Below are 19835 nucleotides of genomic sequence, written 5' to 3' on the forward strand. Positions count from 1 at the left end.
GATCTCAACCCATAAAAGTATTTAAATTTATCTCCTAAATAATTAGACTCCAACTCGAATTATTTAAAATCTTTATCAAATCAGGTTCGAGTTTTAAATTACTTGACTTGTAAAGTTTGCGAGTCTTCTCTAGTCTTTAATATTTTTATTTTTTAAATAAAAAAATATATTTTACATCAATATTCAATATTTTATTATATTTTTATATATTTAATTGAATCGAACTCGTGCATAACAAATCATATTTCAAACTTTTATCAATATTTTGTGAAATTCATTAGAGCTTTGGAGCTGACTCGAACCCATCGAACTCTCTACATGTCGAATTTCGAGTTTGAAATTAAAATTTTGATCGAAATCAATATCGATCCTGAGCCCGAAATTTTCAAGCAAGTTCAAATAGAAGCCGAGAATATTCAGCTCGAGCTCGAGCCAAAACCCGAAAATTTTCTCAAATTCGAGGTTAGGATGGCAATATTCGACTCGATTTGGCACATGTCGATTACATTACAATATTACAACCATTCTAAAGAATTTGTCTAGTGTGCACAATTTATTAATAATTTTTTGATTAATTGATAAACTTTATTGATTTGAATTTTTGTACGTACATTATAAGTATTAAAAGAAAACAATTGAAATTAGCCATTAACTCCTTGTATGATCGGGGGACATCATAAAAAACCTAAATTCTAAAAAAATGTTTTAATTATTTTCCAATCTAAGTCCAACATTTTTGTGAATGCTAGATTGCCAGTAGTTCACAACAAACTTAAAATCGGAATAACTTTCAAAATTCTTCAAATAAATACCACGTTATTTATTTATGTTTATCGTACTAATAATATTTAGACTTAATTCCCACTAAATTTTATTAGGCCGATTATTTATTTTAATGTAATAGTATATAAATATCTTGATAATCCTATTTGCTTTTATTGTCTTTATATTTATGCAAGGTAGATGGTTGAATATTAAAATATAAATTTCATTTTCTTTGGAAAAGTGAGTCCTTCCGCCTGGCCAACCTAATTTCACTTTTCCCAACCACAAAACAATAATTTTTAATTTCCTTTCCCCGGACTCCAAACTATTTCTTAACCATATTACATAATTGCTCTCTCCCCTCCTTTATTTTAATAAAAATAATTAATGACAAAATATTTTATACCTATATCTTATTATAATATTCATGATTTCAAGATTTAATAATTATGACACTATGAGAAACCAAACAAGAATTCACACCAAAACTCCTCATTTTTCTCATCGATATTAAAAATCAAACCTTTATCTTTACTCCAAACCATCAAACCTTTATCTTTTCCTCTCTAATATATATTTAATTTATATACACAGTTTATATATTTGTCATGAATAGTTTCTGCTTTCTACTGGTTTGAACATTTTACTTTGGGTAGGTTAGCTTGATCTTTATTTTACTTCAAAATTTGCATTTCACTTGAATTTTAATTTCTACTTTCTTCTGCACCATATTCAAGCTTTCAAGCTTCTTTAAATTGTTTGTCTATTTTTATTCTTTTTATTTTTCTAGGTTTTGGGTTTTACTACTCTGAGCTGGTTAACAATTTTAACATTTGTTTTTCTTGATTTTTTTTTTCTTTCAAGATTCTTGAAGTTTCAGGTGTTTGATCTTGAAGACTCAACTGGGTTCTCAACAAAATCTCAAGAAAAAAATATAAAAAATTTAATTTTTTAATTTAATTTTTTCTGAGAAAAAATTGAAAGTATGGAAAATATGAGCAGGAGTGGGGTCACAGTAGTTGGATCAGATGCCCCATCTGAGTATCATGTTGCTGTAAGAACTGAAACTCCTGTAACTGGATCAGTTCCTCACGTGACCCCGCACGTGGGTGTTTCTCCGGTGCCGGCTATGATTGTGCCGCCGGTGAGTGTGGATTTGACAGCTCTCAAGAAGAAGAGAGGTAGGCCAAGAAAGTATGGCCCAGATGGTTCTGTGACTAAGGCTTTGTCTCCCAAGCCCATTTCCTCCTCGGCGCCGCCGCCGGTGATTGATTTCTCGGTGGAGAAGCCGCGGGGTAAAGTCCGGCCGGTGGGCTTGCCTGCTAAGCAACATCAACCTAAGATGCAGATGGAAGGCTTAGGTAAATATTTTTGTTTTTGTTTTTTTTTTCAATTTTTAAGATAATAAATTTTTGGAGTTTTGATTTTTATTTTGCATGCATGTTGATGTTTATAGTTGCGGAGATGTGTAATGTTTGTGTTGGTGCTCTTCTGTTGTACTTGTGTTTGGTATTGAATTTTAAGTGAATAAAATTGATGTAGGGCCTTGGAAGTTGTAATAGGCTGACTTGGTCATTGATGTTAATGGGTAGTTCAAAAGGACTAATATGAGGATTAGTGGGCTAATGTCCGAATATTTGAGATGTTGAAGTCATATGAGGTGTGTGACTTGGTGGTTTGAAAAGTGTAAAGTTAGTGCTTGCTGTTTTTGGTTGGTATATGGCTAGCTAATGTTGTTTTATGGATTTGTGTTCGGTATCTAAACTAGCTAGCGTTCTCTGTTACGAACTTATGTGACTTGTTCATCTTTAGAGTAAACTTTTTTGGATGGTAGTCTTGTTTGTTGCTCATGTTACATTTAGCACGGAGCTAGTCCTCGCATGCTTTTCTGGGGGAAAGATTGTCCCAAGTTATGTGCATTTTCTTTGTATTTCTGCGTACAAGGTCTGATATTCTTAGTAGTCGGTAGAATTCCTCTATGTTCTGTATTGAGGGAAGAACATGATTTTCTTGTGAGCATGTAGCTGATGTTACTGCTTACCAAGCATCACATCATGATATTTGGTGCTTAGTCTACATCATATTAGCACAAGAAAGCTGTCGTTAATGCAATTAACATTTCTTTTACTTAACTCATTATCTGTTCATGCATGTGTTCTGTTTATCTGCAGTTACCTTATGCACGTTGAACTAATCCTTTTTTTAATGTTGCAGGCGAGTGGTTTTCATCTGCCGGTGCTAATTTCACGCCTCATATTGTAACAGTGAATGCTGGAGAGGTAGAATACTTTTAACAGCATTAATGTGTTTTTACTTAATTTGTGCTTTTGGAGTTGTTTTGTTGCAAATGAATTGTCATCAAAAGTTTGTTAGTTGCACTTCTTACTGTGTTTCGAGATGTAAATTGTATGAGCATATCTGTGTTTTCTGTCCCAGGACATACTCAATGCTTCCTTTTGTTTGTCCAGGATGTCATGATGAAGATCATTTCTTTTTCTCAGCAAGGACCTCGAGCAATATGCATTCTATCTGCGAATGGTGTCATATCAAGCGTGACACTTCGACAGCCTGATTCATCTGGGGGTACATTGACTTATGAGGTGCCATAATTCACTATATCTTTCAGATGAAACGATCTTCTGCGCTACTAATTGTAGCGTGTATGTGTTTTGGATTAGATAATTATAACATCATTTATAACTTTTTTGCATACTATATTCTCTAATTTGTACAGCTCAAAGTATTATAAGAATATATAAAAATATATTTTTGCGCAAAGGTTGTGGAATCTTGCTTGACTAGACTATCCAAAATTTCTTCATCATGATCCAATTATGATTTACATTTGACATCTACCTCATCCTGTTCTTTCAGGGTCGTTTTGATATACTGTCATTGTCTGGATCATTTATGCCAACTGAAGTTGGAGGAATAAGGAACAGATCTGGAGGGATGAGTGTCTCATTAGCAGGCCCGGATGGACGTATTATTGGGGGGAGTGTTGCTGGGCTGCTGGTAGCTGCTTGCCCTGTGCAGGTCTGACTTCTCTCTACCTTTAAACAACATTTCTTAACTGGGTCACTGATCACCAAAAAATAGCAAATGTTGTTGGATATGTATATTTCTTCTGATGTAGAAGTTCTGCTTTCCAGATATTGTGCCTGACATTACAATATTACATGCATATTGACCCAGTATTCTATTGATACTTTTCCTTTTCTGTAGTGTTTAACACTACGATATTTACTTTTTTTATATATCGTTTCTGTCTATGCAAATCAGATTGTCATAGGCAGCTTCTATGCTGGCAGTCGGCAGGATCAAGGTCCCAAGAACTTTTTTGCACAGACAGCTGCTGCTCCTGTTTCTTCTATTGCACCAACAGATGATCTTCATGGTCAGCAAAACTCAGCTACTCCATTGCAAAATCTTTCAGCAACTTCTCTGGGTGGAAATGGTTGGCCAACGTATGGTGATGAGTCCAGGAATAAACCTACTGACGTAAACGTGACTTTGCCCGCACCATTTAAGCCTACTGATATGAACACAACTTTGCCCGCACCATTCAAGCCTACGGATATAAATGTGACTTTGCCCACACCATTCAAGCCCACCGACATGAACGTGACTTTGCCTGAATCATTCAAGCCTACTGACATAAACGTGACTGCCAGCATAGTTTGAATGATGAGGCTTTTCCTGTTACTGACAAAATGGTTTCTGGATGTCAACCAATGAAAATTCTCACCTCCTTTGTTTAACTGTAAAAGTAGTCGTTGCCGAGGTCATTTCTGACCCCTCAGTTGGGTTCTCACATCCTTTGTGTAACTGTAGAAGTAGTTGTTGCCGTGGTCATTTCTGACCATGCACCTGGGGTTTGAGTTTAATTTGTGCAGTAGTTTGACTAGGTAGTGCAATTAGCTCATTCTTCAGTTATTTTAGTAGAAGATTTGGAATTTTGGATTTGTATTTGTATGTGGAGTTAAATTTTAGCCTCAGTTGGATTGAATCTGTTTCTTGGTCTAGCCGCTGTTTATATTCTTTTCGTATTCCAAAAATTGTGACAATGTGGCTTGCTTTGTGTCTCGACTGACTCGGAATCCTGACGTATTCCAGCTTTTGAGACAAAAGTGGGTTGCTTTGAGGAGTTCTTGGATTATCCACGTAAAGTTCATTTCAGAAAATTGAACTAAGGAGGATGGTGCAGTTCTTTAATATGCAGATAGGATTTTGTCCAATAAGATCAGGTTATTTGAAGGCGAGGCTCAGACCCTGAGACTTGAGTACCAACTACGAAACGCAAAACTCATGTTTACCTCAACTTCAACTAAATAACGATCACTTTAAGTTCTCTTACCCAATGCTAGTGCCTAATCATTAGTTTATAGTACTCCTCTATTATCTTGTGTATTAATACTAAGCAACACTTTTAGGACCAGTTTTTGAATGGCTAAAATCTTAGAAGTATATGGTGAGTTTATTGAACAAGATATATTGTGAACCAATTGTTATCACTCTCACGTTGGAAAGTGGCGGAAAGGAGTTCTTTAATTCCCTGAGCAAGTAAAGAACTTGCCCGAGCAAAGAACTGATTATCGGGTGAGATCGGCACTGTGATACTGTTAATTCTACTGGAGTGATTACAACTGAGAAATGAATTACTATTTTTTTTAATGGAAGTAGGAGAGTTGCTGAGTGAGGATCCGTGGAAGGCTGGATAAGCTGCAAACAGTATTTAACTAATTCTGAGTGTCCCGGAGATGAATAGATAAGATGACGGTTAAGCCAGAGAAACAATGTCAAGAAGCAACACAGGTATGCATTACCCTTGAATTATATAAAAAACCATACAAGTTTGACAGTCAAATTGGGAAAGTGGGAATTCGTTCAGAATAGCTTAATTACTTCCCCGCAAAAAGGCAGATCAAGTTGCATAGCAGACACCAGCCAGCCGATTTGGTACAAAAATAGCAGACTAACCAAGACCGGTTCCAGCATTTCTTGATACTGCATCTGCCTTGATTCGAGGAGGCCGAACTATACGATCAATTAGACCATATTCCAGAGCTTCTTGAGCATTAAAGCGCTTCATCCGACTCAGGTCATTATATATCTGTGCAATTTAGGAAAATAATGATACATTATATTAAATGTTATAAAAATATTACTTACATAAGTAGGTGCTTGTATTTATGCAATTTTGGGAAATAATCGAAAAAAATTATATAAACATTATAAAGAGTAGTTACAACTTTATACAAAATGAAGTGTCTAGGTGGCCCATATTATGCGTTAAATAGATTTGAAATAGTGTATATAGGCCTCTTTATATGCTCTAATATCATTTTTGTTGACAAGAATCAGAGGTACGTTAAGTTTACGAACAAGTCACATAAATACAATTCAGCAAAATTTCAGCTATACCTTCTCCTCAGGCTGACCCGTCTTCTGAGATAGCTCTTTAAAAAGATAATCTCTAATTCTGAGAAGCTCATTTGCTTCATTGCTCATCAGCCTGTTGATTATTAATATATATTACACATACTTTACTCCATACAATTAAACTAAAATGGTACAGCTTGTATAAACATATTTTATCTAATTCTGAGCAGGCAAGACATAGTCAAACCCGACCCCGAGCAGCCCCAGCAGGGGATTGTAAGGCAACTCTTGAAAGAGGCATTGCGTTTCGATTTCCCTTTATAATGAAAAAAAAAATAAGAGATAACTGTAAGGAGAAAGCTCATATACTACCGAGTAGACTAAATAAGTTTGAAATTCAACTTTGAAACCTTAAACAAACTCATATGAGTGATAGCTTATGGTTTGCCTAAAATAAAATTATGGCTGAAGGAAAAAAATTGGGCATTCAAAATAAAATGAATATAGCTACAAAAATTGACGGAGACATGGAAGTTTGCTCCTAAATTGTTCTAAACAAAAGAAACAAGAGAAACTCCAAAGTTCAGAGTCGATATATTCTGATATTCTAGTCAAAAGCATATTGCGGAAAAGGCTTCCATAGTTTATCTTACCACTAAACGACAATCTAGAAACAGTGTTACAAACTTAATAACAATCTAGGTATTCGGTATTCGTGATCGCCACTTAGAAAAATAAAAAAAATGTTCAACGGCAATGGCGCATCTCATAGGAGAAAGGAAATTCTAACTATCTAGATCTGCTTTCAGTACGCACTACAAGTCTACAAAGGCTAGATGGACCGATAACTTTTTGTGCTGAAGAGTGTGCCTCATTGAGTAAGTCCTAATGATTCACCGTGGCCTAGAAGTGCATAACTGAAAGTGAAAATCATGAACATGGTCTTGAAGCCCATAGCTTCTAAAAGATTTTGACACACGAAAGTTCATGGTTCCCAAAACAACGAATGCGTGCCTTTAATTGTTTAGCCTAATTCTCTTTTGTAACACACAATATCTTTCCTCTAGCTATATTATATTTCAGATTCGATCTACCATTGCACTATAAGAGAATAACTACCTTTTCTCCGGCTGCGAGAAGAAACCCGGCCAGATTGTATGCGTAGCCCACACAGTAGGTACCAACAGGACTCTTTAAACTTTGCATTGTGCCATAGATAGCCATACTTGGAGTGAGCTAAACAAGTAGACAAGAATCAGGTAAAGATTAACATGAAACGAATAGTAAATTTATCTCTAAATTTTAAAAAGAATGTGCATATAGCTTCGTATTAATAACTTCAGAGAAGAAAGCTTACATCTCCGCCAGGACCATTAATGTACATATACATCATCTTGGAAGATTCAATGCTGTCAAGGTATAACATGGTTGCCAGGATCTGGTTGCTAAATTCTTCATCTATATTTTGTCCGATGAAAATAACTCGTTCCCGATACTGCGACAAGATTAAGTAAAAAATTAACAGTCTTGCAAAAACAATAATATGCTGGGTGGCAATTTGTTCCAGAAAACAAAGTTTACTCTAACACACTGATATTAAATATTCCAAAATGAAGGAAATATATTCTGCAAACTTTATATTCTAGACAATATGGTTAGGCCCCATTTGCCCATTATGTGCTCTCTACCTTAGGAAATAGATCTTAGCATATCACAGTATAAGGTCATGAACTAGGTTTCCCAACCAGAGTGACTCACCAGGGCATTCCATAAATCCACCCATTGCCAGCTTCCCTCACCAGGGGTTCTATAGGGCACTCTTGGTGTACCTATTGGGATCATTTTAACACGTCCTTGGTTTACTTTCCCATTTACCGTCCTGCAATTAAAGAATGTATCATCCCACACATCACTCATAAAAACCCTTCTCTACCTAAAATCTAAAGTACTTAAGCTTTCTCTTGTCATGACTTTGCAAGACACCACACGTCCAAACCACAAAGAAATTTCCATTTTATCACATTTAGGCATTCCTCATTAATACCATCATCGCAACCAATGCATACATTGTCTAATAAACTATAAATCATAATAAAATATATCCGGGATCATAATTTAATCTTTCATATTCATAGAAAGGCAAAGGGTCATAGTTTAATATTTCATATTAATAGAAAGGCTAATAATTTAATCTTTCATATCCCTTGATCAATAAACTATAACATACACAAAGAAACCTTAATTAATACCATATGCCAAGTTACAAATTTACCCAAATCATATCAGAGGTAACTAACAAAAACAAGATAAACAAAACAAAAAGCTGACACACACCTGGATTGGATAGTGTTATGCACCTTGGTATGAAATTCAACACTCAAATTAGGTCTTGCAATCCCATAAGAGTCTGCACAGAAATCAAGAAAAGTGAAATAAAAACAAAACTACTCCACCATTAGAGAGAAATAGAGAAATATTAAAAAAAAAGGGGGTAAAAGATAGGGGCTTGGAGATTGAATCCTTAAACCAAGAAAGACCTTGGTGGCACAGCTGAAAAAAATACAGAAAATTGTACACAAATTTAACCAACAATCTTACCCATTGACAATAACAAAGAAGATACAGAGAGATAAGTTTTGAGAGAGAGAGAGAGGGACCTCAGGGAGGGTGTAGAGGGAGAGGATAGACATGATGATGAAGTTGATGCTTGGAGAGAGAGTGCCATTTTGTACATGTACGGACCATGTAAAGAAACAACTAACGTTTAACAGTACTTATTAGCTCAATCAAAATGAAAAAGGAGAATGTTTCGGATCCGGGTTCATAGCAGTCGGGAGACCCGACCTTTCAAAAATTTGTTACAAGAATACCCAGAATACCCCGTGTCAGGATTGTTCACTTCATTTTTTGCCTGCGCTATCAGATAAATTATTTACGTGTTCCCTTTCCCCCTTCTTTTTAAGCATAAATCAAATTCAGATTAATTGAATTAAAAATCGAATATATTTTAATACATTAAGGACAGAGGAAATTATTGAGAGAAATAAAAAACTACGAATTCATCTTCTTTCTTTAATATTTCAGATTCTAGGCAACGATTTTAAATATCAAATATATCATTGATCCTCTCATCGAGTTATATAACATACTTTTTTTTTTGCATTTGGTGACATTTCTTTCGAAGTGATTGTTCACTTTTTGGAACTTCATTTATATAATATAATTATCGGGTAATTTGAAGGTATATATGGGATGTTTGGTGTTTGAGACACCAAACCATTATATTTTTTCTGATATACAGAGTCAGTGTTGTGTGTGTTTCATTGATATTGGATATTTCATTAACAAGACATAGACATATACATCGTATACATCTCGTTTGGGTGGATCTCTGAAGGAGAACGAGTTATTCGCGACGGTCACTTTCGATATTGTATCTTATATTTTATGCATTGTTCTTAATTTTATGTGTCAGTTATTGAGTTTATTTAGTGTTTCATATTTTTTGTAAGTGGTGTAATTTGATTGATGGCAATCTCAAATAGCGGTGTTTTGAAGAGTATAGGGAGAAATAGGAAGGCCATTGATTCCATCTTTAGGGTAGGCTCTTTGGAACTTGTAGATAAATTAAAAAAGAGACATGTTGATGTAGTTTGTGTACAAGAGACTAAGTTCAGGGGTGCTAAGACAAAGGAAGCAAATGAATTTAAATTATGGTATTCAGGGGTTATAACTACTAGGAACAGTGTTGGTATTATGTTACGTGCACAATTGAATAATAATGTGGTGGAGGTGAATCGATTTAATGATAGGGTGATGATGATTAAACTAGTTGCGGATGTTGTGTTTGTTAATATTGTTAGTGCCTACGCCCCACATGTTGGTTTGGGAGATGAGGAGGAAAAAAAAAATACTTCTGGGATTCTTTAGATGATTTAGTTCGTACAATACCTAGTGATCAAATTTTATATATTGGGGGTGATTTTAATAGTCATATTGAGTAGCATTCTGATGGCTATGTTGGTACTCATGAGGGTTTTGGATATGGTATAAGGAATGAAGATGGGTGTACTCTTTTGAAATTTACATTAGCTCATAAATTAGTGTTAGTTAATTCTTGTTTCAAAAAGAGAGATGCTCATTTAATTATTTTTAAGAGTGGAGGTTGTAGCACGCCAATAGATAATTTTCTTACGAGAAGAAACAACAAAAATTACAAAGATTGTAAAGGGCTTCCAGATGAGATATGCATCGTTTGTTGGTAATGAATATTTATATGAGGAGAATGATAACGGTTGGTATTTAGGAGGCGATACCGCGTATTTTATGGAAAAATCTGAAGGGTGAAAGTGTACGGCTTTTTAAGGAACGAATTGGTTTAGAACAAAGATGCTTTGTTGAGGATGATGTAAAATAAATGCGGATTCATTTAGCTTCTTTAATTAGGGGTGTGGATAAAGATAAATTAAGCGTCACTTTAGGAAAAACCCATGATTAAAAGAAGGCTTGGTGGTGAAATGAGGATGTGCAAGGGCGATTAAAAAGCTAAACAAGCACGCTTTAAGGAGCTTATGTGCTGCCATGAACAAGAGGAATTCGATACAAAGAAAACTCTCTATAAGGAAGCAAAACGTCTTGCAAAAAGGGCTGTTGTGAAGGAGAAAGACAAGGCTTATGAAGAAATGTATATAGGTATATCTGTGAATGAGGGAGCAAATAGAATTTATAAACTAGAAAAGGCTCGGGAAAGGAGACAATGAGATTTTGGATTTGTCAGATTTATTAAAGATGAAGATTAACGCATGTAAACTAAGGATGATGATATTAAATATAGATGGTATCACTATTTCATATAGTTATTTAATGAGTCTTGTATAAGTGGAGAGGAGATTGAGTGGGAAACAGTTCCTCAATCGCATTATAATTCTGATATTCAACTTATAAGTGGTGAAGAAATTGAGTAGGTATTAAGGAAGATGGGTAAAGGTAAAGCCACAGATCTGGACGAAATACCTATAGAGTTATGGTAGTGTTTAGGTAAGGAGGGTGAATGGTGGTTGGCACGACTCTTCAATCTTATTTTTTTGGGTTGATAAGATACCACATGAATGGAAGCTTAATATGGTTATTCCAATTTACAAGAATAAGGGTGATGCTCAGAATTATAGTAATTATCATGGTATTAAACTTTTAAGTCATACTATGAAATTATGGGAGCAAGTGATTGAAATTAGGCTTAGAAGATATGTTACAATGTCTGAAATCCAATTTGATTTCATTCCTGGTATGTCGACAACGAAGGCGATTCATCTTCTCAGGTGTTTAATGGAAAAAATAGGGAGCGTAGTAGGGACCTGCATATGGTGTTTATAGATTTGGAAAAAGCTTATGATAGTGTTCCGCGCAGCGTAATCTGGACAAGTTTGGAGAGTAAAGGAGTATCCTAGATATATGTGAGGGCAATTCAAGAAATGTATTTTCGAGTGATGACTTGTGTCCTGTTGGTGATACTCAATATTTTTCGGACAAGATAGGACTTCATCAAGGATCGTCATTAAGTCCAGTTTTATTCGCAATGATTATAAATGTGTTCACTAGAGAAATCCAGGATGTTGTACCGTGGTGTGTGCTTTTTGCGGATGACACATTTTTTATTAAAGAGACAAAGTTGGTGATTAATGAGAAGTTAGAAGAATGGAGAGTTATATTGGAGACTTCGAGCTTGCGTGTTAGTCGCTCAAAAACTGAATACTTGTGGTGTAATTTCAATAAAGAACTAGATGAAGAGGGGGTTGATGTTACAATTGTAGAGCATTTATTATTTTTGAAAGAAAGTTTCAAGTATTTGGGAACTATATTTCATAAATATGGTAAGATAGATGCCAAAGATACTCATTGTATTTAATATGGATGATTAAAGTGGAGGGCTGCTTCAAGAGTACTATGTGATAAAAAATTCCTTTAAAATTAAAAGGACGATTTTATCGAATTACGATTAGACCAACTTTGTTGTATGGGGCTGAATGTTGGGAGGTAAAGAAGGCCCAAGAATAAAGAGTAGAGGTAGCGGAAATGAGGATGTTGTGTTGGATTTATGGTCGCACCTTATTAGATAGATTGCCAATTGGTTTTTCCAGAAGGCAATTACGAGTTGCATCTATAATAAAAAAAGTAAGGGAAGGTAGACTGCGATGATTTGGACATGTATGGAGGAGATGTATATCGGCCCCAGTGCGGAGAGTTAAAGGTTTAGTGTTGCCGGGTGTGAGAAGGAAAGGAAGACCGAGAAGAACTTGGGATAACCTACTTTCACTATATTTGCATTTTTTAAACCTTCAGGGAGATGTGGTATTAGATAGAAGGCCTTGAAGGCGTCGAACTAGAGTGGTTGATTAACTTTTGGGACAGATGAATCTTGTATTTTGAGGTGTTAGTATCATATTATGTCAGTTTATTCATTTATTTTCATTTTTTTAATGTGCTTAATTATATTATTATTGTATTCTAGGTTTAATATATTATTAGTACTAATCAATTTTTTTTGGTAAATCAGATGTCTTGTCTTACACATTTTTAAACAGGAATGTTAGGTCACACAATACTGTAGAAGGGGGTTGAATACAGTATAGAATACAATCAAATCGATTTAAAGCACAAGTAACAGAAAACAGATGTATTTGATATAATAAACTCTGTTATAATGGAACTGTTCTCTCTCAGTGATGAACAAATATCACGAGAGCTGCTAGGTTACAATTGTATAATCTTCTCGATGATCATAACTCTTATAGAGTAAACCTATGTCTGTGTTTATATAGACACATAGTTACAAGATAACTTCTAGTTGATATGGAATATAATTCTTTCTCCTAAAATATATCAACCAGATATCTTATATAATTCTTCTAGTCCTTGAACTCTTTCCATGCATATCTTCTTCTTGTATTAGTCTCGATCTTCTTTCCTGTAAATCAGCTTCCTTCCTTAACTGTAAGTCCTCCAGTACTTAAGTTCTGATATCCATCTTCTGATATTATCTTCTGATAATCTAAGTTCTGATATCCTTAAGTTCTGACTTCCAGTAAGTCCTGATTCCAGTAAGAACAAATATTTCCTGTTTATTAAGATCTAAGAACTAAATATGAAACATATTAGACATGACATCTCAAATATATTCAACAATCTCCCCCAACTTGTAAATTATGCAAGAATGTAGAAGTTAATAGATTTGATGATGTCAAAAACATTTAAGTTCAAATGCAATAAGAGTTTGACTAAACAAATAATTACAACTTACAAAACATCCAGCTTTACCAGCATCACTGAATCAATCTGAATCCATAATGATTCTTAACAAAATCTCTTATCAGATTATCTTCAGCTTTCTTCAGAACTTCAGCTAACTGTGCTTTGACCTGCATCAGTTCTTCTTCTTTACTATCACCAATTTGATAAATGGCTGTTCTGAGAGCTTGAATGGATGTTCTTTCAAGTCCATCACAAAGTCTGATAACCTTAGAATGTGAAGAGTTTTTATTATAACATAAGCATCTTCCTTTCAGAATAACTTCAACCTTAGCAGAATTCTTCAACATAGGAATTTCTCTTCCATCACCTTCAGTTATCATTGGACTGTATTGAGAAGTCTTTGTACTAGAGATTCTGAATAGATCTCTTATAGCCTTCAAAATATATTCTGACCATCTTCTTGTAACTTCAGATTTTACTTCCAGAAGATAATGAATATATTGAAGCTCTCTGATAGACTTCTTTAATATATCAGAATCAGCTAATCTGTAAGTCCTTCCATAATTGAGAAATAAGATCAATTTCTCTTTTAGATTCTCCTTATCATGAGCATCTATCACAACTTGAGCAGACAACACCTTGTCAAGGTGTCTTTATTTGATTTGTTCATATGGATTGTCTATCAATATGAAAGGATCTTTTAGAGTAACCTCTACTCCTGTTTGAATCTTCTCTTCGTCAGAACCTAATCCAGCTGTATCTCTAGGTTGCTTGGATCTCAACCCAAATGTAGCAAGTTGACTTATCATGAGATTGGATTTTGGTTCAACTGTAGTAGCTTTCTTCCATAACAACTTCTTCTTATCAGCAATTGTCATTTTATCCATATCAACTTGATCAGAATTTGCTATTTCTTCTGTAGCTTGCTGTCCTTTATTCTGAACAACAACTTGAGCAGTGTCAGAGGTTGTTTTAGAATCTTCACTTATCTTTCTTCTTTTCAGAATTTGAACAGTTTCATCTTCTATCAAATCATCATCATGCAATGTAGTTTGATAGACTGGAATGGAAGAATTTTTCTTTTTCTTTAAAGGTTCACCAACCTTTTATTTTCCTTTTGATTTAGAATCAATCTCAATTTGTGATCTTATTTTGGCTTTAGATGCCTCAGTGATTGATTTCTCCTTGATCACAATGCCTTTCTCCTTAGGCCTTGGAGGTTTCTTTGCATAAGAAGCTTTAGACTTATGATTTGTCTTCTCAGCAGCAAATCTAACTTCTTCCTTCTTGAGAGTTTCCAAATCCATTCCGGGATTGTGTTTCAGAAATAATCTTCTTGCTATCTCATTATCAAGTGTCTGGATTTTAGGATCTTTGTAATAAACAGTAGTCTGCTTCCCCTTTAACTTCAGAGTTTGCAAAAACCTCTGAGAGTCTTCAGATCCTGACTGAATCAGAATATCAGAACTTGACATCAGAATTTGTTTATCAGCACTTGACTTTAGTCTTTGAGCATTCACAGCATCAGAACTTGACTTGTTCTGAATAGAAGATTTTCCTTGAATTTTTCTTTGACCTCTGCTCTTTTCAGAGTTTCCCTGGTCATCACCTTTATCATCCTTTTTCTTCAGTTCTTGAGTAGGTGAGCGTTTGGACTTAACTACCTTCTCCCCCTTTTTGACATCATCAGGAAGTAAGAGAGAAAGAAGAAGTTTAACTGAAGATTGGATTTCATCCAATTGAGCTTTCTGAGAAGCTTGATTAGCCAGAATCTCAGCAATTTGGGCCTGTTGATTCTCTTGAGTTTTCTCAATTGCTGCAACTTTCTCAGAAATAGGTCTGATATACCTGTTCTTGTCAAGCTTGAGCACTTGATCTAGCTTATCAGCTTGTTCTCTTAGTGTATTAACCTTTTCATGAGTAGCAGTATGTAGACCTTGAAGATGTTTTGTAGACAGAGCTGTGATCTTGAGTTGTGTCTTGAGATCAGCATTTGTAAGAAACTCATCAGCTTTTGCAATATGCTTTGTCAGAATTTTAGAACATGGAATAAAATCTGATTGATTCCACTTCTTGGTCCACTCAATACCTCTGTGACTATCCTCCCAAGAAATAGGTGCTTCCTTTTCAACAAATTTCTTCACCAATTCTTCCTTGCCCAGAATAAGTACTGGAGTCTCAGCAGAAACACTGTCATCAGAACTTGAGGAAGACTCATTGTGTTCTGATAGCTCAACAGTGTGTGAAGCAACTGGAGATTCAGGAATAACATCATCTAAATTCTGATCAGCAGAATTTATCTCCAGAGCTGGTCTCTTTGATGTAGATGGAGTTTTCAGATAAAGAACTTCAGGTATATTCAAATTATGAATATCTATTTCAGAATTATCAGTCTGTTCTTTAGCATCATCTGTAGCTTTAATTGGAGAGACAGGAGGAGTAACAACTGTATTGGAAGCAGTTTCTTTGGCTTGAGCTGGAAGGGCTTCAATGATAATCAGTTACTGTGAGATCAGAGATTCCCGATCCCCTTCCTCAGCTTCTTCAGTATCTTCCGAGATAGCTTTAGCCAAATACCTCCTTGCCTTAATTTTCTTCAATCTCCTTGCCAATGAAGGAGTTGCTTCAGCAGCATCAGAATGTACAGATTTCCTTTTCAAAGTATCAGAACTTTGAGCTGCTTTTTCTTTCTGAGAAGTGACATTCTCAGCTTCATTTATCACAGGTTCAGATGCATGAACCCGTGCTTCAATTATTTCCTCAAATCATCAAAATTTATTATTGACCATTATTAAATCAAAACATTCATCACAGGATAAAGTTAAAAACGATGAAGTAAAGATTAACAAATTACAATTAAAACATGTACAGTCATATAATTTGAGAAACAAAGAACAAATCTTGCAATTAAAGGAAATTTCATTAATATATCAGATGAGTACATTTCATGAAATTTATCAATTACATGCAAAAATTACAAGATAGTCCTATTCTAAGAATTCTTAACATCAACAGCCTTAGTCCTAGTCTAAGAAGACCTATCAACTAGCTCCTTCTGCTGCTGACGAAGAGCACATCAAGACGGATGATCCGTTCTTGCTGACGGAGAGCTTCTCTCCTTTCCTCTTCCAGACGATCACAATGGAGATGATAGTCCATATAAAAGAATAAGAGGTCTGTGTGAATCTCTTGTGGAACTGAGTTCCAAATCTCTTCAGGAATGACAATGACATGCCACTCCTGTCGCCAATCATCACAACTCAACTCGATATTAAAAGTATCATAGTTCAGGAGCAAGTTGAAACGAACCATGTTTTTTGATGAGTATGTAAAGAGAGTGAGTTTGTGATAAAATGGAAGATGTATTGGCTGGAATGAATAGTTGGTTTAAATAGCCAATAGAATACCAAGGGACGCGAGGAGTATTTAACAATTACAAGTAAAACTAATGATCCCTCGACTCCCTAGACTGATGTGTAATAATAACAGTCAGTAAAAGATCTAAAGCAAGAGTTAATGGGCATGGGAAATAATTAACAATTACTGTGCACATGCAGTTTTTCAAGACATACACGTTAACCACTAACCCATAATGATTATGACTGATTTATTTCACCCAAATTATTCTAATTTAAATATGACTGTTTCAGATTTTATCACAAATAAGTCAAGTAAATAAAAATGCCACGTAAGCATCAAAGATTCCATCAGGATTTAATATCAGAACTTAACTTATACCAGATTTTAACAGTCATCAGAATATGGCTTCTATACTCAACAAGTGAATATCTTTTTATGTGATTCGTCATACAAATATTGACTTGTTTTCTTCAGAGTTTAATCATCAGAACTTGTCCTCAGAATTTCTGCAACTGACACTTAACTGTTTGTCAAAAACAACTTAATCATCACAATAATTTTCATCATTCATATGGAGTGAAAGTGTGTGCATTCAGCAAAATATCAGATGAAGATTAAAGTCTGATCAACTTCAGTACATCTTAGAAATAAGGCATAACTAAGAAAAATGCTTAAAATCTGTCATCGGTCATGATGTCTACTATAGAACAAATTTATGCATGAGTCTACCTCAACTGTTTATGCTCATTTTATGCATCTTTTGAAATTCCTTTTTACAGTGGCTTCTCAGTGTAAGTGAGTCACGACTGCTTATCAGAATTTATGCTGTTATCAGAGTATTTCTCCAGTAATCATAGAGTGTGAAAAGTCACCAAGAAAAATATTTGCTTTTCTAATACATATTACTTAATACCAGCAATGCACTTGGGTCTTCCCTTCCACATTTTTACTCTAGATCTCAAAGGAGTACCTGACTTTTATTCTTTCTTTTTTTCTTTTCTTTTGATAAGTGAGGCTTGTCAGCACTTAGTTCATTCTTAAGATTTACTGACATCGGAATTTGACAGATAAGAAACAAGAATCTAGCTTGTGACTTAGTAGTAAGATACACAAAGTAAACTTGACTAAGCTCAATATCAGAATCTGCTTATGTTAATGAATTTCCACATAAACAACTAATTCAAACATGGGATTTATAGTATGATAAAGACTACTAGGTCAACATCTAGCACAGTTATCCTCATTGGATCGAATAGTCACAGAACATTCAAAATACTTATCAGAGTATATAAATCCACATCAGATAACAATCAACATTTAATGAATTTCAAATTAAGCACAGATTACATAGAGATAATACAATCTATAAACACTGATCATAAAGTCTGATGTATGAGAACAAAAACTAAGCAGATTTAGAGAAAGAACCTGAAACCATTCCAAGTTCATTTACCAATCTTATAAAAGTAACTTTACATAGTGGTTTTGTGAAGATATCTACTAGCTTTTGATCTGTTGGAACAAAATGTAATTCCACTGTACCTTCATCCACATGTTCCCTTATGAAATGGTACCTTATGCTAATGTGCTTTGTCATTGAGTGTTGAACTGTATTACCTGTCATAGCAATAGCACTTTGATTATCACAGTAAATAGGGATTTTAGAAAATTCTAACCCATAATCCAGTAACTGATTCTTCATCCAAAGAATCCGTGCACAACAGCTTCCTGCAGTAATATATTCTGCTTCTGCAGTTGATGTAGAAACTGACTTTTATTTCTTGCTAAACCAAGAAACCAATCTGCCTCCAAGAAATTGGCAGCTTCCACTAGTGCTTTTCCTGTCAATTTTGCATCCTGCAAAATCTGCATCTGAGTAACCAATTAGCTTAAAATCGGATTCCCTAGGATACCACAATCCTAGATCAGCTGTATCCTTAAGATACTTGAAAATTCTTTTCACAGCTAATAAGTGAGGTTCTCTTGGATCAGCCTGAAATCTTGTACAAAGATAGGTAGCAAACGTGATATCAGGTCTACTTGTAGTTACATAGAGTAATGATCCAATCATACCTCTGTAGTTAGTAATATCTACTGATTTACCATTATCCTTATCTAACTTGGTTGCAGTGCCCATGGGAGTAGATGCAGTTGAACAATCTTGCATTCCAAATTTCTTCAGTAAATTTCTGGTATACTTGGATTGACAGATAAAAGTGCCTTCTTCAGTTTGCTTGACTTGAAGGCCCAGAAAATAGCTGAGTTCTCCCATCATACTCATTTAATATCTTGACTGCATTAACTTTGCAAACTTCTCACACAGTTTGGAATTAGTAGAACCAAATATGATATCATCAACATATATCTGTACCAAAAGTAAGTCCTTTCCATGGTTGAGGTAGAATAAAGTCTTGTCAATTGTGCCTCTATGAAATCCATTTTCCAGAAGAAATTGAGCTAAAGTCTCATACCACGCCCTTGGAGCTTGCTTAAGGCCATAAAGTGCTTTGTCAAAGAATGATAGATACATTCATTTGAAGTTGCAGTTCTAGTTCTGACACCTGCTTCAGGATCTCCAATGATTAAGTTAGGTGTGTGTGCTTTAGTCCACTTCCTTGCAGATGGAAGTTGATCTCTAGAACGGGATCCTCCCCCATGATCCATGCTTTCTCCATCAACATTTTCTGATGCTCCCCTTGTAGTTATGCTCTCTGAGAATTCAGAATTTGAATTTGATTTTTCAGGAGTTGAAGAATCAGAGCTTCCAGAATTATCAGAGTTTGGCTCATCAGAACTAGATGAATCAAAACTTGAAGAGCCAGTGACAGGTTCTGATGCTTCTCGAGAGTCTTGAGATGTGGTAGGATCTTCAGCTTGCTCCCCCTGGACAGGTGCATTTTCCTTTGGAGTTGTTACCACGGTTTCAATGACATTAAAACTTAATCCATCAGAACTTACAGGATCAGAATTTTCAGGATCAGAATTTAAATCTTCATTCTCAAATCTCAGCTGATCATGATCATCAAAATCTTCAAGTCCAGTAATCTTCTTATCATCAAAAGAGACATTGATAGATTCCA

At 35.0% G+C, this 19835-nt stretch overlaps 2 protein-coding genes and 1 pseudogene across 2 annotated transcripts; 2 read left to right on the plus strand and 1 right to left on the minus strand.

The window, feature by feature from the left end:
• Positions 1–1233: 1233 nt before the first annotated feature.
• LOC141690915 (AT-hook motif nuclear-localized protein 1-like) lies at positions 1234–4774 on the plus strand. The gene is made up of 6 exons (XM_074495672.1): positions 1234–1417; positions 1630–2126; positions 2980–3044; positions 3234–3365; positions 3640–3801; positions 4048–4774. The coding sequence occupies exons 2-6, from the start codon at positions 1751–1753 to the stop codon at positions 4447–4449; spliced, it is 1137 nt and encodes a 378-aa protein (XP_074351773.1). The 5' UTR covers positions 1234–1417; positions 1630–1750; the 3' UTR covers positions 4450–4774.
• A 691-nt stretch (positions 4775–5465) lies between these two features.
• On the minus strand, positions 5466–8915 carry LOC141690916 (ATP-dependent Clp protease proteolytic subunit-related protein 2, chloroplastic-like; annotated as a pseudogene).
• A 760-nt stretch (positions 8916–9675) lies between these two features.
• Positions 9676–10077, plus strand: LOC141691264 (uncharacterized). The gene has a single exon (XM_074496001.1). The coding sequence runs from the start codon at positions 9676–9678 to the stop codon at positions 10075–10077; it is 402 nt and encodes a 133-aa protein (XP_074352102.1).
• Positions 10078–19835: the final 9758 nt, after the last annotated feature.

This window comes from Apium graveolens, chromosome 10 (genome assembly GCF_009905375.1).
Source record: "Apium graveolens cultivar Ventura chromosome 10, ASM990537v1, whole genome shotgun sequence".
In the NCBI taxonomy this organism is placed as follows: domain Eukaryota; kingdom Viridiplantae; phylum Streptophyta; class Magnoliopsida; order Apiales; family Apiaceae; genus Apium; species Apium graveolens.

Bases quoted from the DNA above. Each gene is read 5' to 3' on its own strand.
- LOC141690915 (XM_074495672.1), top strand. From the start codon at position 1,751: ATGGAAAATATGAGCAGGAGTGGGGTCACAGTAGTTGGATCAGATGCC. The intron at 3,045-3,233 runs GTAGAATACTTT...TTGTTTGTCCAG, and splicing joins TAACAGTGAATGCTGGAGAG to GATGTCATGATGAAGATCAT. The intron at 3,366-3,639 runs GTGCCATAATTC...CTGTTCTTTCAG, and splicing joins GGGGTACATTGACTTATGAG to GGTCGTTTTGATATACTGTC.
- LOC141691264 (XM_074496001.1), top strand. From the start codon at position 9,676: ATGGCAATCTCAAATAGCGGTGTTTTGAAGAGTATAGGGAGAAATAGG.